This window comes from Podarcis cretensis (assembly GCF_951804945.1).
Source record: "Podarcis cretensis genome assembly, chromosome: 2".
In the NCBI taxonomy this organism is placed as follows: domain Eukaryota; kingdom Metazoa; phylum Chordata; class Lepidosauria; order Squamata; family Lacertidae; genus Podarcis; species Podarcis cretensis.
In genome coordinates, this window is record NC_137171.1 from 64,031,579 (window position 1) to 64,056,109 (window position 24,531).

The following is a 24,531-nucleotide window of genomic DNA, read 5'->3' on the forward strand; positions in this document are numbered from 1 at the left end:
GCAGATGAAAGGTAAGTACAAATAAATGGTGGTGGTGGAAAGACATACTTGGAAGAACAATAGAAAAATAGAGATAAAGCTCTAATTACCCGGCCATAATGAGACTTGTATGCTTGTATGATTTCTTGCCTCTGGGTGTTACTCCGCTGTGTGACAACCTCAATGATAGCATCTTCATCAGTGCCTGAAACCCAACATAAATAAACTATGAGTCATCCAGTTTTTGACAACTCATGAGACTTGACTGTTCAGAAATAGTAATTATACTTGACTCCCACATTTTATCTTGGGGAGCTACCAACTGACACAGTTCCACCGATACCAATCAAGGGGAGGGAAACTGTTCAAATGAGCATACGCCAAGTTGAGATCTTGCTATTCATTCACTGGCAATACCCAGTGTTTAAAAAAGTGTCTAAAACACATTTAAAAAGTGTTTCAGGTAGGACAGCTCTCAGTGAAGAAATCTGGACTTTTAAGACCCTCTGAATTTCCCCCCATCCTGCAAGCCTATATATTTTGCACAGGATACAGGAGACTAATTTTCCTCACAGTGCATGAATGGCAAAACTCCTTTGCAAAGCCTGACATACCAAAACCTTTCATGGCTTTCCTTAGTACTTTTGCATCACCATCAGCATTGAAATCTGCAGCTGGATAAATGGTTCCTTTCAGCTACAGAAAAACAGAAACAGAAGTTTTGATTAAAACCATGCCTACTGAAGGAAAAGGGGGAACCAGCAGAAAGTTAAGGGCAAAGCAGCTATCAAGGATAGAGCAAGCTGGGAAGTTAACAATCCTCTTGTTTATTAAAAGAAAAATAGCCAAGCCGGGGGGAAAGCGTCGAAGTAATGGCAAAAAAGAATTTCGTAAAAAGGGCTATTGCTTTCCAGAGAAAGAAGGTGTAAAAAATAATAAAAAAGAAAAGAGACAGCATCTAGACACTTTTCATCCCCATGCATTTTCCAAAGTTAGGGGGTGGGAGAGGATATCCTCATTCAGGTCCCCGTTTCCTAGTAGGACAGCCTGGTGGCTTTTCTATGAACTGAGAACATGGTTCCCTCTTTCACATGCAGGGGAAGTAAGGTGAGTTCATACAGTCTGTTCCAGTTATGGCAATTGCCACAGGTTATCACTACCTCTTGAGTTGCTTCCTGGCATTAAGCAACTATATACCATGAGGGGAAAATAATCTGCAATGGCTACAGGGTTAGTTAATAAAGTGATATCTGTAACTATCACATGAAACATGTGATGTGCGAATTCACCCTTTGAAAGAGATTAGTGGGTAATTCAGTATCTTGAATACTCCATAAAAAAATAGAGTCTGCTTATAGCCAGATGTTGTTAAGAGGCATAGTGGATTGATTCCTTCAAGTTCAGCTCCATTAGCTTAAGGTAGTTGCAAGGATGCATAAGGGATGTTTCTACTACCTTTCAGCATTGTACTTGCAGTCCTGAGACTGCACTGATGCAAGGTCAGGGTAATGCTACAGTGGGCACCTAACACAAAGCAACCTCATCAGGCTGTCCCCCCTCCCTTTAATCATACCAGTATATTAGTAGAGAGCTATTTCATGCTAGTATGTATTGGGAAGCAACCAGAATCTCAAGGGAGTCAATTCATGGACATTCACAAGACCAGGAGTAAGGAGGAAAGTTGCCATGAAGCTGTATCTGTTAAAAATGCATGTTTTAAGGAGGTGTTTGGTTATAGGGGCAGTGCACTGAACAGGAAGGTTAACCAAGAGGCCTAGCAGAAAGGTGTCAGCAGCACGCAGAGTGAAGCAGCTGTGGTTTTGAGCCAGCAAAGGGCAGGCAGAAAAGGGGAGGAGCAGGTTCTGACCTCTATTTTGGCCCTTGCACTAAGCTCCCACATCTGATACGCCACCTGTGCAGCTTCAGGGAAGAACTCACCTGCAGCACTGAAAAGGGAGGGGATAGGACACAAGGTCTATGAACTTCATAGAGACACATGAACATACTATGTAGGCCTTGATTTAGTCAGCTGGTGCCATTCTCACCCACTCACCCCACTGGGACGGAAGAAAAGGTGTGGTTACACTTCTTCTTTGCATTTTAAATGGAATACCCTGGCAATACCCAATTGCGTTCATTGCCATATCCCTATGCAGGATGGTACCAGCTTTATTGTGGTGCTGGGCCACTAGTGTGGGAACATCAGGAAGAACTTTCGGATAGTAAGAGCTGTTGACAGTGGCACAGACTCCCAAGAGAGGGGGTGGACTCTCCTTCCTCAAAGGTTTTTAGGCAGAGGTTGGATGGCCACCTGGCTTATGCGATTTAGTTGAGATTCCTGCATTGCAGGGGTTGGACTAGATGACCCCCGAGGTCCCTTCCAACTCTACAATTCCATGATTTTATGGATGGAGGAGGGGCACATTTAACAATGACCATCAGTACACTTTGACCAGGAAGAAAAGGAAAGAATGATCCTCAGGGATGCGAAAGTTGCCCATCCCAGATACAGACTCACACAGGCTTACTAAAATGAGACTGAAAAACCCTTGGGGGCCCTGCTGTATGACAAACTTAGTGTAGGATGAAAAGGTTCCTTCCTATCCCAGTTTGAAAATATGCCTTTCAACACTGTCAGAAGGTCACTGTCAAATAAATATATACACCTTCTCTCCCTAAGTTTTTTCTTAAAGAACTTTACTTGTATTCAAAGAAATCTGCATGGTGCATTGACAGAAGTCTGGTTTTCACCTTTTAAAAATGCTTCCAGCTAAGAAAGGCATGTTTCCCCCCAGAAATTAAAGATGAAATTATTCCAGTGTCCTATACATTTTTTAACTAATACATGAGTAGTATTTTCAAAAACAGAACCTGAGCATTTTGCCAATGGAAAATTTCCCACTGTCTTTGCAGGTCTGTAGTAAACATAAAGTTTAGCAGCATGACAAACTAGGGTGGATTTCCAAGACTATTGTTTTAACTCATCAGGGGCTGGTACCCCACTCAGACAGTAAAACAGCTACTGACTAGCCTTGTTAAGAGAAATAAAAGTCACAGAGCAATGTTTAACTAGTAGTAGAGCTTACTCATCATCTCCCCCACACAGCTTCAGAAGCGCTTTTTTGTATTCACCAGATGTGTCACTCTGCAAAGGCAATAAAAGATGGTCGGTTTGAAATGCACATACACACAAGCACTCAAAGCATCAACTGTTATGGACAAACCATCCACAAGACAAAAAATTCCCAGTTAAGGTGGCCTAAAGTGTTTGGTAATTCTCCCATACCCACAGCACAGAGCATGAGATTCAAAACTGCAGCTTAAAACAGAGGGTTATGGGAACTCTTTGTTCTGTCCCCAGAAGCAAATACGTTACAACATGCAGAGCAAAGGCCAACTAGATGCCTGTGGGAAGCCTGGAAACAGGACCCAAGTTTTCTTCCATTTCAGTGTTTCTTGAATTAGAATTTTGTTTAGAAAATGAAAGAAAAACTCCAAATCCTTTAGTCACATGAGGTGGATTCTTATAGAAAAGGGCAAATGAATGCCAAAAACACCAAATAGGCTCCTCAGAAAGTAAAGGTTAGCTCAAGCAACTCTCTAAGTTGGGCAGGAGGCAGTTCTTCATCTACTGGCAGATTGCTGAGTGATTTGCAGTAGATTGGCAAGTGTTTCTCACTCCCAAAATTTGTTAACAACCCCCAATTTTTTTAAGGTCTACTGAAATGAAGCTTGGGGGAAAACTAGGAATGATTTTTTGTGTGAATGATTACAAGGTCAGCCCTAGTACAGAAAACAAATTCCTGGCTTGATCATGTACTTACATTGAGGCACCCTGCTCCTGAATTTTATTTTATTTACTATTACATTTATATCCCACCTTTTCTCCAGGGAGTTCTTGCCCTTTTCTCAGAGTTTTCATTCCACCCTCCCTTCTATTTCTACACCTGACTCCACTGGTGGGTCTCAAGATTCCAGTGAAAAAACCACAAAGCAGATCCCACAATTCTGAAGTCTGTCCCTACATGCTCTAAGGCTATCCAAGCCTTTCTATGGTGATTATCTTTCCAAAGCATAATGTGAGGTATGAGAGATGGAGCAAGGAAATTCCGTTATGGAGCAGAAGGAAGGATTTCCCCCTCCCCTCATTTCTCCATTGTAGACCAGCTGCAAACCGGTATTTACCTCAATCATGTGATGCAGTGACTTCTCGTATTTAGTCCGGAATATCTCCCGGATGTCCAACATGTCAATCTCACTGCGTGACACCATGATCCGAATCAACGTGTTGTCCCTCGTTCCTAAGCCCTGAAACAGATCAACAAGGGTCACACAAAATATCCCAAAGTAGAGGTGGGTGGAAATCAGGGTTTGCTTAAAAACATTAATGAACGCAAGCACTGTTCCACATCTTTTGCTTATATGTCTGATGTACATTGCCCTGGGCTCTTTTTTGAGGAATGTGATCCAATGAATGAATGAATGAATGAATGTGCTTTGAACAAAGCCCAAATGCGGAGGCCTAAGCACTTTGAAGGTACTTGGACCTCTTTTGGGTCAAGCTGCATCTTCCCTGAAGTGGAGCTGTCATACAGTTCTAGACCCTTTGGACTTTGATGGCTGCCCTTTGACAGCCTGAGAACAATCCCTGGTAATGCTGACAATGAAGGTGGGTATCAGAACAGCTGTTGCTCCAATGGCACATAGTGGGGAGTGAGCTTTCTCTCTCCCAGCCATTTTGCAGGAAGTGGGTTGATTCTACCCCCTATGCCTCTATAAGGGTTTTACACAGAGTACTAAGAAAGCCTGTATCACCAAAAAGTGTTCCCCACTATCAAGGACACTGGAGATGAAAAGCTAATTCTAGAAATGCTGTATGTTTGTAGTGAAAGCTCTCTGAAATCCATATTACTCAAATATCATTAGAGTAATAGGGAAATTGGGGGGGGGGACTACTGTCAATGGACAGTTATCTCCAGAAGCTAAATGCAAGTTAGATAGGTGGGAATTTAAGCCAGGACCAAAGTGGCAGAGAAAGGACTAAGCCCTTGCCCTCCATAGTCTCAATACTGACAAGCTGTTTTTAGAACAAAAACAACAAGACCAGTTAAATGTAGTAATATATTTAGCACAACATCTATAACATGTACAGTGCAACATGTAGATGATCACAAAGCATTCAAGAGGGGGAGAAATCCACTGTCCAAGGCTCCTGGAATGCCTCTCACCTTCATGGCTTTGAAGAGCCTGTCTGCAAAATACTCTGCTGTACTCCGGATATTCTTCACTGTGGAAAGAAGAATCAGGAGAGAGTGTTAACTAGAGGCTCATGCTCCCTGCCTGTTGCCTAGCAAAATGCAATCGCTTCCTTATCCCTTCAAAACCTGGGCTGAGACACAAAAGTAAAAATGCTTTGGAATATTCAGAGAACACAAATGAGACCTGTAAGAAAATTATGCTGTATGGATTGCTCCTGTTCCAGGTTCCAGCGAGTCAGCCAGACCCTCCTACTGGAAACTCCATTCCATCCCTACCTCTAGTTCTCTGTTCTGCTCCCCAACACTCTTTACCATTCCATGCTGACAAGATCAGTTCTGCCTCTCATCCTTCCAGAACACCTTAGATACTGAAAAGTCCCATCCCTTAAATCAAGTCATGTGCCTAAACCAAAGCTGAAGTTCAGAGCTAAAGAAAACTTAGGAGTCTGCCTTTTGTAAAAGCACACCCAACATCAACTGGGTTAGCAAAGACCTTGACATCTTTAATTTTGAATTGACCCACAGGTTTAGGCTGAAAGGGTGTGACCTTCGGAGTCACTTCTAGTCTGCCACACTACTTCAAATAACAAGATCGGACCCACTTACCTACAGCTAGCATCAGTTTTTCAAAGTCTCCAGACAGCTCTCCCCGGATGCTCACTTCAATGGGCTTGCCAGAGATCTTCAGATACTCATCAAAGACTGAAAAGGAAGCACAGGAGAGGGATAGTCTCTCACACACCGACCTCTGGTTCACTGCTGTGCCCAAAGAAGGCTGCACTCTAGGTCAATCAACAGTCAATGCCACTGAACTGCCATGCCTTGAAAACATTTACAAGTATTCCTATGACAATAGTTTTCAAATTAAACTATGGATTTGTTTGAATGTGGCATCTAAACAACAATGGCTGCATTTTCAGGAAATAATAATCCAAGAACCTTGGCTCCCACAGACATCTGGTTGGCCACTGCAAGAACAAATTGTTGGACTGACCCAGCAGGGCTTGTCTTTGGGTGGCTTACTAAACCATACTGTGCTGGTGCATGCAGCCTAGTTGCTCCCTCGCTTATCCCATTTGTGTAAGCAGGGAAACAAGTCAGGAAGGGGATAGCTTAGCTATCAGTATGTCAGAATTTAAGATTATGGTTTGTTGTCAGCTTAAAGTTGCATCTGAAGCGGGAGTTGTGGTTTGTTGCCCTTTAACATGTTTCCCCCCCAACAAGCCAGGATCAACAGCCAGCCTTAAAACGAGGTTTGTTATTTGTTTACAAATCCTGGTTTGTTAGGCAGAAACAAGCCACAAACTCAGGTTCAGATGTAACTCTTAAGCTCTTTTCCTGATTTGTTTACCCACTTGCATAAAGAGGGAACTGACTGCACGAGCACATTATGGCTCATTAAGTCAAGGTACCTGTCATTGTTACCTGCAAAGATGGTCACATTTAGGGGTCGCCTTATTGAGTTTTCTGCTCAGCACTGAACTTCTCCCCTAATCAAATAATTCATCCAACAGCAAAAAGTGTTCTTAGGAGCCAAGGTAGCATTATAACCAAATTGCAAAGAACAACTCTGGCAGAACCCCTATAAGGCCTCATCAGTTATATAATTCAGCCACTAGAGGGCAAGTTTATGGACTCCTGTCCATCGTAACTAAGGGCTCATCCAGACTTGCCCTTGTCCTGCCATCCCCCAACCTGGGGAAAACCACTCTCAATCAGAGCAAATGTCAATCAGGTTTTCTCCGGATTGATGTCTGTGCCAGTTTATCACTAAAGAATGGGTTTTCCCAGGGAAAGTGGAGGGGCAAGGGCAAAACTGCTCAGACTCATGCCTAGAAAGTGTGAGACAAGCGGAAAACCACTTGGACCTGGACACGGGACAAGCAAAAGTGTGGCTGGGTCTTAACTGGTATGCACTCTGCGAAGACATGTGATGATTGGCTAAAAAGAAGTGTAAGATGTGGTTTGTAACCTAGTATTTGAATGCAGTGCTCAAGCTCACCCAGCCGAAGATGTTGCTTGCTTCGGCTTCCAAGAATGTAAATGAATTCGGCTTCATCTGTGCCCCATTTTGCTTCCCCAGCGTCCAACAGATTCTTTTAGAAAGCACAAACACACACAAACACAACAGCAGCAGCTTAAAAACAGGGATCAACATGAAGAGGCAAGTATAAAAAAGTCCAGTTAACTTTGAAACTCTACAGGAATTTGTCTTAGAATAATGATGCATGCAACTCAAGAGGAAACTATTGGTGAATTCTCAAAAACAGTAAGCAAAATCTATCAGACTTATGTAGTCAGCAAACCAAGTAATAATAGGACATCATCACTGGGTCTTACTTTCAACTAGATGCATTAGGACATACTGGGAAGCTATTCAGTATTTAACAAAACAAAAATCAAATTGTATTATTTACTACTAAAGACTTGAGAAATATGTTTAGCAGGAGATTTGCAATCTTAGTTCTGATCACATAACTTACAATACTTACAAGGAAACCACCACTCTGTGGTTCAAGTTGCTGGGGATATTTATCTTTTATATAAAAGTACCATAAACACCAGTAATTTCTAAACAGGAGCTTTCATAATACCTACATCCCAACAAGTATGTGCAGAAGTCTTACAAAGTATTTGAAAGCAGAGCTGACTGCTTTCGGTGGTTCAACAGTATGATTTCAATAGATGCAGTATTTTAGAACCAGAGACTCTACTTTGGATTCATAAACAAGACATCAATCCAGGAAATGATGAGTTCTCCAATTGGCTCAGAAAAGCATGAAATCCTTGACTGCAGATACCAGATAGGTGGAGAAAATACACTGTTCAGATCTGAACCTCTCATGCTAGGAGATGTCATCCCAGGGGTGTCTGTTTTTAGGTCTATATAACTGATGCATTGGGTGTGTGCATGCAGAGAGAACTCATATCAAAACCTGCAAGAATCACCTGGGCAAAATATTGGCTAGATTTTCAAGTATACCTATTTCCCCTAAATCTAGATTTGTACCAAGATGAAGCAAAGTTCATTCTTTGGATCATCATTAATTGGGCAAGGTATCATATAAATTGCACCAACCTGGGCATCTTGCTGCACTAAGTCTTCACTTACAACATCATCTTCTTCTCGGGTGCCCTGTAGAAAGGACATGGAATTGAACCCATTAGTACTGCAAAACATTTGAAGGGACAATACTGAGTGCAGGGGCCAACATACCTGAAGGAGGACGACAAGCATCTTCTTGAAGTGTCCTGAGGTGTCTGCTACAACATCTTCCTCCAGGTCCCTCTCATATGCTATGGGAATGTTTAAAAGAGAGAGAGATGAGTTATCAAAACCCATGGCAGAAAGGCATTCATTAGCAGTAGGACTAGAGGGAAAAAAGGGGGTCAAAAAATACGGGTCTGGAGAAGTGGGATATATTGAGGAGAATAAAGCAAAGCAATGGAAGTTGGATGCAGGGTTGAAATGAGACTCCTATGTTCATGTGGCTGGGAGTTTGAGCACTTACATTTTTTAACTCTATTGGAATTTTTAAAAGAAAATTATCCTAAGTTGTAAGGAGACTTAGGGCAGAAGAGATAAGCAGGTAAGCAGCCCAAAGCAGGACTTGCCCAAAGCAGGAAAGTGTTTATAAAAGGTATAAATCCTTATAAACAAAGATGGAGGAAAGGAAGAGACTCATTTTATTTTATGTGCCAATTATATGATACATTCACAATCCTATGCATGCTTGCTCAGAAGCAAGTCCCACTGTGTTCAATAGTTTACTCTCTGCTTCATCACAGGTACCTTTAATATTAGCTGGAGTCTGCTGAAAATCCAGGGAAGTGTCACAGCCCCTGCCCTCTATACTCACCATCCTTGTAGGCCTCCACTAGAGCACGTATCTGCTGATTGGTCCTAGAAGCCAGGATCTCAATGAGGCACTTCTCATCAGTCCCAATACCCTGAGAGTAAGGAAAACAAGTCAGCCGTATGAAATGCAGCACGCTGCAACCCAAGAAAATGAAATAACCCAAATAACCATCTCTGCAGATCAGTATGAGCTGAATGTACTTGCCACTGGAAAAATGATATCAAAAGGCACAGTGAAAAGAAGGCCACTGCTGTCATGTGTCCCCAAAGCAATGGCAAAACCCTAACCCTCACTCCTCCTTTACCTTGAGAGCATCTTTTATTTCTTTGGCATCAAAGTATTCCAAGGGCCTCATTAGGCCCACAATCAGCCGTTCAAATTTCCCAGTGAGTTCATACTTCAGGTCTGCAATCAGGTCCTAATAAAATGGCAGAAAAGACAGAGGAGGAAAAGAGAGAAAACGAGATTGCTTCCTGGGTTCACTTTGTTAGAAGATGTCTCATTGGTCAGAATGCCCCCCTTGTCTAACAAGAAATTTCAAGGTTCAGAGTTCAAGGTTATTGTCAGAGCCAGGTCTACTTATTTTGCTAGATTAACACCCTTGTGGACAGAGCGGCAACAGGAAACTATGGCTTGTAGCCAACCAAGTTGTACTCAGAGAAGACCCACTGAAACTAATGGACCTAAGTTAGTTAAGTCCATCAATTTCAATGGTTCTGCTCCAACTATAACCGACATTGTCCTCATGTACACAGGGTTGTAGCCAATGATATATTTTAGGCTGCTTCCTTTGAACTGCCCCATGCTGTGTCCAATTTTAGAATCTATGGATCACATCTGAAAGGTTTCCACTAACCGTGTTCCCCAAAAGTTAAAGAGATTTTTCATTAATCTCCCCAGCCGAGATGAAACTTGCATGTGATACTTGCTTGCAAAACAGAACAATCCCTTCTCAAACTTACCTTGCCATAAAGAGCCTTGTATGCCTGGCAGATTTCATGTCTTTGCTTATTGCTTCTGGATGTTATTAGTTCAAGTATGGCTTCCTTGTCACTGCCTGCGGAAGACAAAGAGGATGAGTCATGCCTAAAACAGTAAAGCAATACAGGTCCTATTAGAAACTATTATATATTTATTTATACCCTGACTTCCCCCCGACGCAACTCCAGATAAAAATAGGGACCACAGAAAATATAGGAAAAATGAAGCCAAAATCCTGTTAACGTCACAGTAATTTAAAATTCAAATGCGCAGAAGACAACTGTTGAAGGACACATACCAAATCCCTTCATAGCATTATAGAGGGCCTCAGCATCCTGGTTGGCATCAAAATCTGGATAATCCTTCACTGAACCCCTGTATCTCCCAGCCTAGAAACAAAGAGAAAAAGACAATGAGGCTGTTACCAATTAGGCGGCCCGATAAGGAAACAATATGCTATGTGCAGAATGTATACAATGATGGCACGTGGGAGGGCATGTCCAGCAGCTGCTCCACACTTGTGGAGTTCTTCCCCCTGAAGGATTTCACCACAGCCCAGAACAGAACAATACAGACTCCGAAGCAGCCATGTTTCAAGTTGCATCAGAGCACAGGTCAGCCAAGGTGGCTTAGCTGGCGTGAGCCAACAGATATTCTTTAAGCTGCCAAGGCCAGACCTAGGTAGGCATTTTGGAACTACGGTGTTTGCCTCCATACTTTTGGAAATCTGGGAACCAAAATGTATGGCAAGACTACATCTGGTAACACCTGTCAGGGTTAACCTTTGCAAAGTAGATTTGATGTTGAGGCAGAGGTATTTAGACTGTTCAACGCATAAATGAAACCACAATGGAAGTCAGTGGCAGAGCACTGCCCTTGAGCCTTTGATGTTCCATCGCAAGGACTGAAAGGAAGGATGTCGGAAGCTCAAGGCCAAACAAGCCTTCCCTATCTCTGATCATGGTGCTCAGGTTGTTTCAGGAGAAGACTATCACCTCCCACAGTCAGAAAGTTGTGCATCATCTTTCAACGTACCCCACTAGACAAAGACTCCTTCCTAAAAACTATTTGGGCTGCATGCAATACAGTTACTTTCCTTTTCACATGTGGTGCTATGGCCAGTGTTTGGCCTCATATATGTATGGAATCATATGGGGAAGCCCGTAAAAAAAGGTTTATGGACCTAGCACTGGTTTCCATGGCTGCAACTGCCACATCCATGGGAATTCCCATGCTCCTTCGTGAGTCATAGGTTCAGAGCTTCTCATGCGGGGAAGAAAATAATGGTGGAAAATGGGCCCCTAGATTTTGAAGAAAGCTTAAGAGATCTGAATATCCTAACTGCACAGGCAATTCTGGAAATCAGTTTCTCCTTATCCCTTCCCCCACACCGATGAGTCAGTCTGGCTTCCTGACAGATGGCCAGGACCCTTGAAGTTATTAATAGAGGCGCTGCTCTGCCCAGAATTCTGCTCTTCTATTCATATTGCCCACTTGGTCTCACAATGACAGTTCCCTACTTGCACATCCACCCCTCTAGAAGTATCAATGCACAAGGAGCTGAGGCACTGCTGCCCATCCCACACTAATCTCTCTGGAAGAACCTTCTGAAATATCTGTCCTGAGATTCCAGGACTTATGACATATCACTTCACAATTATTCCCCTTTCTGGAGAGGGTTGGGAGAATGCTCTCATGTAACAAGATGTGAGAATGATAGATGTTATCTTCCCAGCATCTCCCACACACATACCCAACTGGTTGTTCAGAGGGAACAACCTTTGCAAACTCTATTTACATCTAGCTCAGGGATTCAAAGACTTTCCATCCCCCAGACCCACTAGAAACAGCTGGAAATTACTGAGGACCCCCAGTGACAAAATGGCGGCAGACGGGGGCAGTATGGGATAATCCATGGACAATTACCAACATCAGTTTCTACTGATAGCTAATCCATCTTTGGAAATGGCCAGATTTATTTGCCAGAGGGTTTTCCTTCCAGCAAGGAGTTGCACAGCTCAGCTTTCCTCAAGCAAAGTAAAAGACATTTGCTGTGAGGATATTGTGACTCACCCTTCTCATTTAGGCAGATTTTGCTGATCCGGAAGTGTTAAGTTAAGAAGGCTTCCCAGCTCCACATCACTTTACAAGTATTTTTACTCATTTCCGGTGGGTTTAATCTCCCATTCTCCTTTCACACTGAACTGGTGCCTTATTTTCCCTGCAACCACCACTTTCCTTCACCCTATATACTCACTTCCTCCTATAGGAGTGTCCCTTGCTTATCTACTTCCTTTCTATTCCCAGTTTATTATTTAACCACCACCTTTTCCCTCACCTTAATTTCCTTTAATACCCCCCTGACTCTTTGCCCTCATCCCCCCTGTAACCTCTCTGGTCCTGAACACCACTGAAATGAGTTGCTGGTGCTGGCATGGCAGGAAAGTGAGGAGGCACTGGGCAAGAAGTGGTTCTGGTAGGTCCTGGCTCACTGCTTGAAGAACACAGACCTAGAGGGTTTCAATCATGTAGGGATCACCAGGAAATGCAAAAGGAAAAGGAAAACCCACCCTCGAGTTTTTCCAGAGTCACATGTGCCATGCGATATGTCCCTGAACAAATCCGTAAATAACTGCCTTGCCCTCAAACTGGGAATTGGAAATCTTGTCCCCAGGGTCCAAGTGCAACACACAGCCTTATTATGTTACGCTAGCTCTATGAACTGTACCAGATCTCTGGACTGGCTGTACAAAAAGTGAAGGTCACGTTGATACATCCCAGCATTACTTCCGCAAAAATCACTTGCATGTAGGGAAACCACATAAACCTATGATAAGTGGATCACACTTCCTCCAACAGAGCCCAGAGCCTGTTACAAAGCATAACAGCTGAACTGCATCAATAAATAAAAACCAATACGAAGCTAAAATACTGCCCTTTCGAACTGAAAAGATCTGGGTAAACAGAAATGTCTTCAACAATAAAGGGGACAGGTGCAACTCCAAGGGGAGACGGTTGGGACTAAGACCTGGGAGAGCAGGGTTCAAACCCCCACTCAGTTATGAAACTCATTTGGTGACCTTGGGCCAGTCACCATCTCTTAGCCTAACCTACCTCACAGGGTTGTTGTGAGAATGAAATGGAGAGGAGAACCACATGTACACCACCTAGAGATCCTTGGGAGATAAAGCTGGTATATAAATGTAATAAATAAATTTATACAAAGAAGGCCTTTTCTGCTCCTGCTCAGGGTTGAGATGGGATAAGACACATTTTCCCAGCTGCTAGGAAAGCACAACATGCCTAATAGTCCAGCTTTAAGAAAAGGCATGTGACAACAAATGTGTAACAGCACATTTGTTGCACTCGAAATTGATTGGGAAACCATCTGGAATAAACAGATTCTCAGGAAACAGAATCTGCATGACCTAAGCAGCAGCTTCCAAGTTTTATAGTTTTGGCGTTCCATTTTCATGCATTTTTAGAAACGGATAAGACTCCCCAAAGTGCATCTGTGCTTGTCACAAGATCAACACAGATTCCCGTAACTTGAGTACAGAATGTCCTCTTTGTGCCATCCGTATGTTGGGTTTTTTTTTTAAAAAAAAACATCACCTGCCGCAGAAAAGAGACTGTGTTAAGTTCTTAGGCACTATTATTCTACTGCTGACAGATGCCCCATCTTTTTTGTCCACAAAGTTAGGCCTTTTGTTTAGCTTTCAGCTGTGCTTTAACAAATTTCATTCCATCGTTTCATTATTCAACAGAATTACAAAAAATAAACAAAACCACAAAACCCAAACCCTACACATTATAACATTATGTTCTAATACCAGCTTGGTATGGGGAGCAAAAAAAGAAAAAATACCTCCAGCTACAAGTTTGAGATATTGGAATAAAAGTTAGTATGCATCTTTGGGAGTTCCATTACTTATTTTCATGTTTCAGCAGCAACATGCCCCAATAACTGATTTTCAAGGATATAAACTGTATTACTATGCAGCATCTCCCTTGCCATGCACTCAGATCTCAGAATGAAAACTAGCATGTTCATTTATGAAACTTAATCAACCCTCATATTCATATACAGGGGCGGAGGGAGAAGATGGTACTACTGACAAAAGCAGCTTAAGCAAGGCCTCTTGAACGTTATGTTTTGGTTGTAAGTTACTTAACAAAAGAACACCAGACAAACAAATTAGTAGATGCTAGTGGTTCAGGGTGCATCTACCAACTGAGTTCCACAGTCCATAGTTCCCCTTTGTCCTTGCTGATCCATATCATTGAGGAAGTGGTGGGCAAGCACTGACTGCACAATCTGCATGGCTGTCCACATATGGAGCCAATGCCCACTATTCCATCAACTTTAAGCATTTCCTGTTTCTGAAATTGCCATAGATCTTTAAAGGGTCTTTAACTTTCAGCCTGCAAATGTCTTTTTGTTTCCATCTTTGGAAAGAGCGTTAGGCAACAACAACAATAACAACAACAACAACAAAAACCATGCATGACAAGAATTGCCCCCTGGAAGGTGTGCCAAAAGCAGCAGCTGTGTGAGGCTTCCATTGGCACCTGCTCTGGGGGATAGACTCCCTGAAATATTTATCAGGGCCCCAGAGCTATTCAAAGTGCATCAGAGCAAAGTTGGGGGGATGCCCACTGTGTGCTGTCAGAATAATTTTCTGAGTGTGGGGAGTTTCTCCTGCATGGCAGCTTCTGGGTTCTAAACATATGAAGTGCCAGGGTGCTTTTTTTGCAGTTTGTCACCCTGTGTGTCAATTAACTAACATAGCAGAAACAGGGCCATCTATAGAATGAAGCAACATGGTATTTTTTATTAATTTAAAAAATGCCATCAAGAAACATATGACAATGGGCCAGAGATGGAAATGCACAGGAACCCATTGTTGCAGAGTACCAGAAAGGATTTTGAAGGTCCATTCAATTATCTCAGACTACACTTGCACCTGACTAAGCTTAGGCTGCAGTTTTTTCCAGAGAGATAAACGAAGATTCACTGCTAGTGGTGTATACACTAATATCACTTCCATCTCTAGAAAGTAGGTTTATGCAAGGTTTTGCTGTTTCTAAAACCTACAGCTCACAGCCCCTTTTTAAAGCATGAGCCAGCCTTTGACTACCTGATGCTCTCCAGCTGCTTTGGACTACAACTACCACCAGCCCAGTGACCCAATCTAGTAGGCTTAGGCTCTATTGCCCTTTAGATGATGGGTGGTACAGCTGAAGCCTTCTTTCCCTTGCCAATACCAGGTTCAGCCCAAGGCATGCTTTCCAAGTGCAGAATCCATATAGTGTCCTCACTCACCCTGCCCAGCTCACTGATGTCCTTTCACTGCCAACTGGTAAGCTACATATTGCTGCTGGTGTAGCTCAGTTAAATACATTTAATAAACTGTAATAATCCATCACATTAAGAGACATTCAAACCTCAACTGTTCCACATGTACAAATGGTACAAAGCACTTGTTCTTCTATTTCCCCCCAGAAGGCATGCCACTAGGGTGATGCAACGTAGAATGAACTGTCTCATAACACATTAAACCATTGGAGTCTTTCAAATTATGCCCACACGAAAAGAAGAGAAATTCACAAGTGCTGGCATCCTTTTTATGGTGAGAGTGTTCATTTAGACTCAGAACCAAAGCATGTGTGAAAAAGAGCCTGGCCACATCATCCAGCAATACCCACTGGCCCATCTACCCTGACCAATATCCTCTGCTTGACAAAAAAAATTATTAAGTACAGTACCAAGAGAAAGTCAGTTAAGTAGTATTACATTTAGACTGATTTCACACACAGATGTCTGGCACTTACTGATTTCACAACTCAGGAGATCTTTAAATGTCATCCTAGTCATGCAGGTGCCAGCTTTCTGGAAGCAGCATCCTTGTTGCTTGCATAATATTTAAGTGACCCAATCATGTGCAACCCAGTCAGGTCATTGGCAGCCTCACTCCTGTGTCCAAATTTGTTTAATCATTACTCCAGCAGCCACCCAGGCAAAAGCAGCTCCCACACATCTCAGGCAATGTTTCAAGGAAGATTTCACTTCAGATTTATTTAACGTGGCAACCCCCTCTCTTTTTTCAACTTTTTAAATTTTGGACTGATTCTGTTCACAATGCTGAAGCTTCCCAGCTCCTTATTTGAAACAGCACTTGTAACGAGTAGCCCAATTAATGAACTCCCTCGCTGCTCCTCCTTTTGCAGCCCTACTGCCTCTCTCAGCTGCCCCCACAGCAAACCCCTAAACACAGCAAACACCTAAAGTGGTGCACTCAGAACAAGGCCTCAACTCAGCCCCTCAGTTAAGATGCCCTTGAGGCCAAATATCCCCTAACACAGGCTTCCTCAACCTCAGCCCTCCAGATGTTTTGAGACTACAGTTCCCACCATCCCTGACCACTGGTCCTGCTAGCTAGGGATCATGGGAGTTGTAGGCCACAAACATCTGGAGGGCCCTAACACATCTGCTATGGAAGCCTCTAGAAATCTGAACTACAACTACTTTTATTGACTGAACGAACAGCGCTCCTCTCTTCCCCCCTATTCTGCTTCATTTTCTATTCCCCCCAGCTCACTCATCCTACTATGCACTGTAGAGATTTCATTTTTGGAGTTTAGTATACATCTGCTTTTTGTTTAGCTCCAACGCTGGCTGCAGGAGGAAAGAATGTAAACTGTGCTCAAGATCGTATTCTCCGAAACAAACCACAGCTGCAAGGGGAAAGATTTGTTCCTTCACTCCTGATATCAAAAGCCTGAATGACCTTCCCTCATTAGCATGGTGTTGCAAGATTAGAAACAAGAGATGCCCACCTAGGTTATCACACCAAGGCAAAATTGTCAGTATGGTGGTTGTCACCAACCTGAAGTATCTTAATTGAGCAGGAACTGAAAATGCCTTACCTTTCCGCTGCTTGACATGACTTCTGGATCAGTGTTAACAGAAGAGGTGGTGGATGCTACATAACAGAAGAAAAGGAGATATATTAACCATGTGGATGCCAAAAAAAAAAAAATCCTTTAATTTTATTACCCCGATGGACCTAAACTTCAGCATACTCCACAAAGAAAACACAAGAAGCTGCTTGGTCCACCCATCTCCAACTATACTGAGAGCAGGTCTCTAAGAATACATTTCTGCCTCCCAGTATTAACAATAAACCACGATGAACAAAACTGTGGTACAAAATAAGTATTCTAACTGCTCTATAATACAATGAATATATATAATAATAATAATAATAATAATAATAATAATAATAATAAATTTTATTTATATCCCGCCCTCCCCAGCCGAAGCCGGGCTCAGGGCGGCTAACAATAATCAAACAATCAAACAATCAAACAATCACACATTCTAAAAGTATTTCATTATAAAAATTAATAGAAATCAAATTAATGGCAACCGATTAAGCAAAATTCTGTGCAGGTTGCCAGAGGAGGGCGTCAGGCTGTGCCCTGACCAAAGGCCTGGTAGAACAACTCTGTCTTGCAGGCCCTGCGGAAAGATATATATATAATTTAACACAAAACGACAGTACATCTTCTAGGAAAAGTCTAAACTCACTTAAATGTGCTTTCACTTAAATGTGCCATACTGAAGATATCAGGGGTGGAACCTGGGGCTTCTGCATGCAAAAGGTGTGCTCCAACACTGAACCATCCTCAGGGGATGCTCCTATGTAAAATTCACCCTTTTTGGGAGGGAGATATATTGAACTTTATGGTACATCAGAAACTGGCCCCTACAGCACCACCCACCAGTTTTCCTGCAAGATCATTCTTGGGCTGGGCTTGGTGAACATCACAGCTCTCAGCCACGACTTTGACGGCGGAGGGAGGGAGGAAGGCCCACATTAAAAGATTGTGAGCGCAGTCCAGATCGCCAATGAGTGGAGGCATTCCAGCTAGTAAAAATGTACGCGAGCTCCTTGCAGACATCTCATCTCTGCACTGCGGTCTGTCTACTAGGCTGAGTTCCAGTAAGAAAGTAACCCTTTAGTGTTCGGGAAGCATGCTACAGAGTACATAAAGCAAGACAAAGGAGCCAAGGGCTGCTTTGGGCATTATGTTTTAATATGTGCTTTCGAAATATTCCTTACAAACACATAATTTGGGCATGCAGTAAGATATGCACACACCACAGCATAAATCAGGGGTCAGGAAATTTTTCGGCAGGGGTCCAGTCCACTGTCTCTCAGACCTTGGGGGGTAGGACTATATTTTGAATTAAAAAAATGAACAAATTCCTATGCCCTACAAATAACCCAAGATGCATATTAAATAAAAGGACACAATCTACTCATGTAAAAACATGCTGATTCCTGGACCGTCCGCGGGCTGGATTTAGAAGGTAATTGGGCTGGATCCGGCCCCCGGACCTTAGTTTGCCTACCCATGGCGTAAATCGTACAAGTACATAACAAGGACACCTGCCATTATATATGGGCTCTGAGTGGTGACACCAAGCTTTGTTTCTCCATGTCCTCAGAAGGAGTTTGCTGCATGGGGCAGAGCCACTGCACTCGTTTCCCATCTGCTTACAAGGAAGGAGAGGGGTCGGCTGGTGGTGGGACTGGTATGGTGCAAAGACCGGCTGGTCACAGCAGTAACCGCCTGATTAGATTAATGCAGTGGGCTCTCCATGAAGCTGCCCAAGAAGATGGCACAGCAGTAGCAGCTAGTGCAGAATGTGGCAGCTACCAGTAATTTCATATAGAACCCCTGTATCCATACATTCCTGATGTGCTGGGGGTGGGGAGTTTGTTTCCCATCTGCATCCCATCGCCACATAAATTGGAGACATGGGAAAGAGCCAAGTGACACATCTGATACAGAATGGCCCTCCCTTGAAGGCCCAGATAACACTAACATTGGGTATATTTTGCACCAAATTAAAATCAGAGTGAGGACAATACAACCTGCCTTCTCTTTGCTGCTCCATCACACAGCTGGAGGGGAAGGGGCCGGGGAAAGGGAATAGTGCCAAGCAAGAGTGTGGTCTCTGATTACAGCAAGTTGAACAAATCCTTTGCCTTGTTCACAGGCCCATGAAGGACTATGAAAAGGTAACCTGCCTCTTTGCAGCTTTGGAAACACAGCTGCAAAGCCAGGGATGCTGTTTCACCTTATTCCTAGTTGAAGGCTACATACATAGAGATTTGTACATGATCAGTGGTACTAACACTTCATCATTTATCCTCGCAGACCCTACAAAAGCTGGTATATATTGAACAAAAATCGGTGTGAAAGGGAACACATTGGGGATGCTGATGGTTCTGAGGCTAGATACGAGGTGGGGAAGCTTTTCAACCTGAGGGAACAAATGGATGCAACCCTCACTTTTTATCGTAGGTTACATCCCAGCAGCAATGCAGAAAGGCAGAGGCTTCTACACAAGCACACATACCACACTGCCTTGCTTCAGGCAGGCAAGAGGCACTGTGTCACAGTTCAAGGACACATTGCAGCCACACAAAAGTACTCAAAGAGGATGTGGCCTGGGGAGGGGCCCAGGGGAGACGAACAGAAAGCAACCAAGACAAGATCATGAACAGCAGCAACTGACACACACATCCATGGCTAAGGAGAAGGGCCTGTGGGAGGGGCATATCCATGCAATACTTTAGCCTGGATCAACAGCCATTCTGCACCTCAGTGTTTCTAAGAGCCAAGAGGACACAGTCCTGTTGCTCTTAGTAGAATCTTAGAACGCTGTGGTTATGACAGTAATGCTTATTTGGCAAAATTTATACACTGATGGATTGCTTTTTTTAAAAAAAAAAATCTTAACATTGTGGTGTGCATGGAGCCTGCCTCATTTCCTGTCCCAGTACCCAAGGAGCTCACATCCGGTGTATGCAAAATTTTGGGTGCACCGTGTATAAAGTCTCCAGATTGAAAGTTTGCTTTCACCCTGCCATGAAAATGAGATTTCCCCCCTCCATCCTGGGGCCAAGGGAGTGGGGGGAGATTACATACATTCAGACAAAAATGCACAGAATAATGACAGGAGTGAAGGGTGGCAAGCATAATAACTCTACTTCATTTGACTCTGGAAAGAACAAGTGATGGGTACACAGTTCTTAGCCCAGACATTTTGTACCGACTCAAAATAAGAAGGGCACACCAGTACCAACCCCCCAAGTTTGTGCAGTGCTAGGTTTTCAAAGAACTGCAAGGTTTTCCCCCATCTCTGATGATGGTGTCATTTTGTCTCTATCACAATAGCTTTTAAAGAACAAACAGACAAAGGCATTTACAACCAGCAGACTTCAGTTGCCTAAAAGCAAACAGACACTATTGAATGAAAAAGTGGTGAAAGAGAGTACAACAAGCAGCAAATGCTTAGTTCTGCAACACATCTAAGGGTGGTCAGTAAGAAGAAATTCAATTTGTGCAAAAATGGGGCCTATATGCCATCCCTGAAAACTGCTCTTCAAGCCTAGCATCTCAGCCTTATTGCATGTGCATGATAAAATGTTCCAGTTAGCAGAAGCACTACAGCATTCTGTAGTAGATGAAGCTTCTGGACCAGCTGTAAGGGCAACTACAGGAAGAGAGAATTACAGTAACCTAATATTAAGGTTACCAATGGATGGATCCCTCTGCCCAGGAATGGTCATCACTGGCAAACCAACTGAATCTGGTAAAAGGTTAGGGAAGGCCTTTATTTTGTAGGAGCCTAAAAGAAAAACATTTTGAAAACACCCCATGACAAATGATTTACTAGAGCGAATGAATGAGATTGCAATGCATCCATGTCTCTGAATGGAAAACAGAATGAACAAATAGCCTGTTAACATTTTGAGAACTGTTAGAATCTCTTGAGGAAGCTTCAAGGTAGCCTGTTCTCTTCTTTAGTGGCTTCCTAAAAACTGACTTGCCTTCTCCACTCTTGAAAGAGTATGCCTGGTGGCTTAGACATAAAGGCAGCTTGCTCACGCGTCTTAACCTTTCCTCACAACAGCTAGAAATCTGCATTTTCAGGTATATATTTTCCTGCTCCATGAATCCAAAACAGCATGAGCTGAGGGCTATTTTTAAACACTGTAGGCAGTATGCTGTGAAGGCAGTTATTAAGCACTAACACTCACACTGTAGCCTGCATCAGAAACATTTCATTCCCAATTTAAACAAATGGCCTATAGCAGAATCCAAAAACATCTATTCAGAAGAAAGCCTCACTGAGTTCAATGGGGTTTATTCCCACATAGGAGCATAGAACAGCAGCCTAAAAGTCATTCCAGAAACAATATGGCACAGGCAAGCCCCACCCAGTCCGAAGGAAATAAGGGCTTTTACAAGGCTGGGTAGATCTCATAGCTGCAACACACATCTTACATGTGTCAAGGGCCTTCCTTTAAGACCCCAGTTGCCAACATAATAGAAATACTTAGGTTCTCAAAAACAGCACAATCCCATACAGGTTTATGTAGAAGTAAGATCCACAGGAGGGCTTACTCCATTGTGCAATTGCCTTCAGGGTTGAAGAAGACTTAAAATCAATACACGAAACAGACTAAAAGCAAAATATTTTAAATGCTACAGTTTGTGCTCACATGATTTTGGAGAAACGACTCGTGACTATTTAAGCCTTAGCTCTCCAATCCTATTTTTGTTCAGGATAATACATACGTTCTATTAAAATTAGATCAGAAGTCACAAAAATGGTCACTGCCCACACCTAAAAAAGAAAAAGTCCCAATCATTTCTATGCGCTTGGACCCTGCTTGTCCTGAATCATAAGGACATGATTTTCAAATGTAACTAAACAGAGCATCGAAATAGCAGTCTTCTAGCCTCCTGCAACTTCTCATCAAGACAGAAATCATATATAAAACTTTACTCATATTTTATGAATTAAGGAAAGCAGAAATACCTCCCTCCCCACAGGAAAATCGGTAACAGTTTAAACTTTAAACATATGCCTAACATTTTATGCCAACATGTGTTTTGGGGGGAGTGGGTTACTTTGGAAAAAAGATTCTTACATTATTGATTTGCTACCATTTTCACTCTCAGGGTCCATAGTGCCAACATTCCTAATAGCATTTCGCCTTACAAATATGGATTAGCGTTATGAATACAGCTTTGGCGTGGTGCTCAACTTCTTCTGCTCCTACGCTGCATCTACTGGTGTGCAAAGACTGTAGACAGACAGACATGGGCGTAGCCAGGGAGGCAGGGGGTATCTGCCCCTCTAAATCCATCAAAATCAATACAAATCAATACAAATCTGAGAGCCCCCACAAAGCCTGCCCCCCCCCAATCCTGGCTACGCCCATGCAGACAGACAAGACAGACAAAACCACCACTGCAGCTCAATCCAAGACTAGTATTTGGGGCAGTGCTAGAAACTGAGATAGAAAAGCTAGGAGCGAAAAGGCACTAGGTTTTCAGTTGCCACAACGATATATCTCCACGATTGCAAAGCAAATGAAGACAAGATGGGGAATTTAGCTAAAAATGGAACCAGCGTTGTGCACAAAAGACAAGTCCTTTCAGAACGAAGACGCCATCGAGTGCCAAAGCAGCCTAAAGAGATGGGGCTGCAGTTTCACCCCAGCAAAAGTAGAAACTGAACCTCTTTGACTCAAATAGATCAGGCAGTTTGCCCAAACTGGATCTGCCCGGGCCACACCCACCGGCTTCTACAAAGAGCCAAGTCATTGAAAACTCAAGGCAAGTTTCCTAGCTAGTGAGGAGCTTGTATTATGCGGCTCCTGAGGGCTTGCATTGCAAAGCAGAAAGCCATACTTCTTAAGAGAGAGAAAGTCTGGCTTTCAACGGGCAACGAAAGTGAGTGAAGAGATACCAAGGAAAGATAAAAGACTGTTTATGTATGCAACAACAGCGGCAAGAATTCTTTTAGCCCCAAAATGGAAAGAACAAGAAGTAGCAACGAAAGAAGAGTAGCAGTTGAAAATGATGGACTTTGCAGAGCTAGCGAAGTTGACGGGAAAAATCCGAAACCAGCAGGATCAAAAGGACTGATGTGAATTTATACGATATTTGAAAGATTATTGTCAAGCAATTAACATCCCTAGCAGGGCTGACTGAAGACTTGTCGTGAGAAATATTCTCCCTTTTTATATCCATTTAAACTTTGAGGTATTTTGTAATGAGTGCAACTAGAATTGGAAAACGTAGACAATGCAATGATATAAAGGTTAATTTTGAAAGCCACGAGGCGGGAGGGAAGGAGGTCCATGAGCGGTAAAGTGAATCATAATGATGTGTTTGTATATTATTAAATGGAAAACTAATAAAAATTATATACAACAAATAAACGGGGAACGAAACGCAGCACCACACCATTCTGACGGGATCTTGGAAGGATGCGAATGTATTCCTTCCATCTCCCCCACCTCACCTCACCCCGCTCCCCTTTCCCAGCAAGCTAGGGCTGCCCCCGTTTCTTGCCCCCCGTTTTTAACTTACTTCACGGGCACCAGGAGGCCTCTTCTGCTAGAGCCGTTAGGAAGAAGCGCCTCCGTCGGTGCGCAGCCAGGCCGCGGGGCACTCGAGACGCCGGAGGAAAGGCTGACCTCGAAGCGCCGCAGCTGTTTCCTTCCCCTCGCCTCGGCTCCGCTCGAGTAGCGACGTCACGCGCTCCGGAGCCGCCCAGTCCCGGGCTGAGTCCCTCCCGCCCTGGCCGCCTCCTCAGGTGGGCGACGGAGCGACCCCCGCTGCAGAGGAGGACCTTGGCTGACGCAGGCGCCGCAGGGAGGGGGGAAGGGGGGACTCCCCAAATGGGGCGTCGTTTCAGCTTGCATCTCTCTCCTGCCAGACGGTAGCGGTTGGATCACCTTGGCTTGGGTATTAGCAAAGGGAGGCAGAAGGGAGTTACTTAAGGCTCAGGTTTATGCGCATTTACGTGGGAATATATTCTGGCGCACGCTCAGATTTACTCCTGAGTAAACGTGCATAGGATGCGGTTGAGCTGCTGCTGCTGCTGCTTTGGCGATCACTCGTAGCCGAGTAAGATTGTCTTCCATGAACACGGTTTTAACAAAATAAAAAACTTCCTTCCAGTAGCACCTTAGATACCAACTAAATTTGTTATTGGTATGAGCTTTCGTGTGCATGCACACTGTGGAGGCCAGTTCTGGATCCACATGTCCTTCCACAGTGGGGACATTGGTTTCTGGGCGGGAGTTGATCACGGTGTGGATTTGCCAAGCCTGCCTTCCGCTTAGCACGTTTCTCCCTTTACAATGGTACCTTGGGTTAAGAACTTAATTCGTTCCGAAAGTCCGTTCTTAGCCTGAAACTGTTCTTAACCTGAAGCACCACTTTAGCTAATGGGGCCTCCTGCTGCTGCCGCGCCGCAGGAGCACAATTTCTGTTCTCATCCTGAAGCAAAGTTCTTAACCCGAGGTACTATTTCTGGGTTAGCGGAGTCTGTAACCTGAAGCGTCTGT

The 24,531-nt window shown here is 43.5% G+C and overlaps 1 protein-coding gene across 2 annotated transcripts in view; it reads right to left on the reverse strand.

Moving 5' to 3' along the window:
* Nucleotides 1-23,707, reverse strand: part of ANXA6 (annexin A6) — a 35,081-nt gene extending 11,374 nt beyond the window's left edge. For both annotated transcript variants that reach the window (XM_079968237.1, XM_079968236.1), the window contains exons 1-16: nt 23,549-23,707; nt 17,009-17,064; nt 10,377-10,467; nt 10,060-10,154; nt 9,402-9,515; nt 9,098-9,188; nt 8,455-8,534; nt 8,317-8,373; nt 7,240-7,333; nt 5,844-5,939; nt 5,208-5,266; nt 4,165-4,287; nt 3,066-3,124; nt 1,847-1,925; nt 594-675; nt 90-184 (exon numbers count right to left, since the gene is read on the reverse strand). In XM_079968237.1, the coding sequence (XP_079824363.1) occupies nt 90-184; nt 594-675; nt 1,847-1,925; nt 3,066-3,124; nt 4,165-4,287; nt 5,208-5,266; nt 5,844-5,939; nt 7,240-7,333; nt 8,317-8,373; nt 8,455-8,534; nt 9,098-9,188; nt 9,402-9,515; nt 10,060-10,154; nt 10,377-10,467; nt 17,009-17,026 (1,233 nt within the window). In that variant the 5' untranslated portion in view covers nt 17,027-17,064; nt 23,549-23,707. The remainder of the gene's footprint in view (nt 1-89; nt 185-593; nt 676-1,846; nt 1,926-3,065; nt 3,125-4,164; nt 4,288-5,207; nt 5,267-5,843; nt 5,940-7,239; nt 7,334-8,316; nt 8,374-8,454; nt 8,535-9,097; nt 9,189-9,401; nt 9,516-10,059; nt 10,155-10,376; nt 10,468-17,008; nt 17,065-23,548) is intronic.
* Between the last annotated feature and the right edge of the window lie 824 nt (nt 23,708-24,531).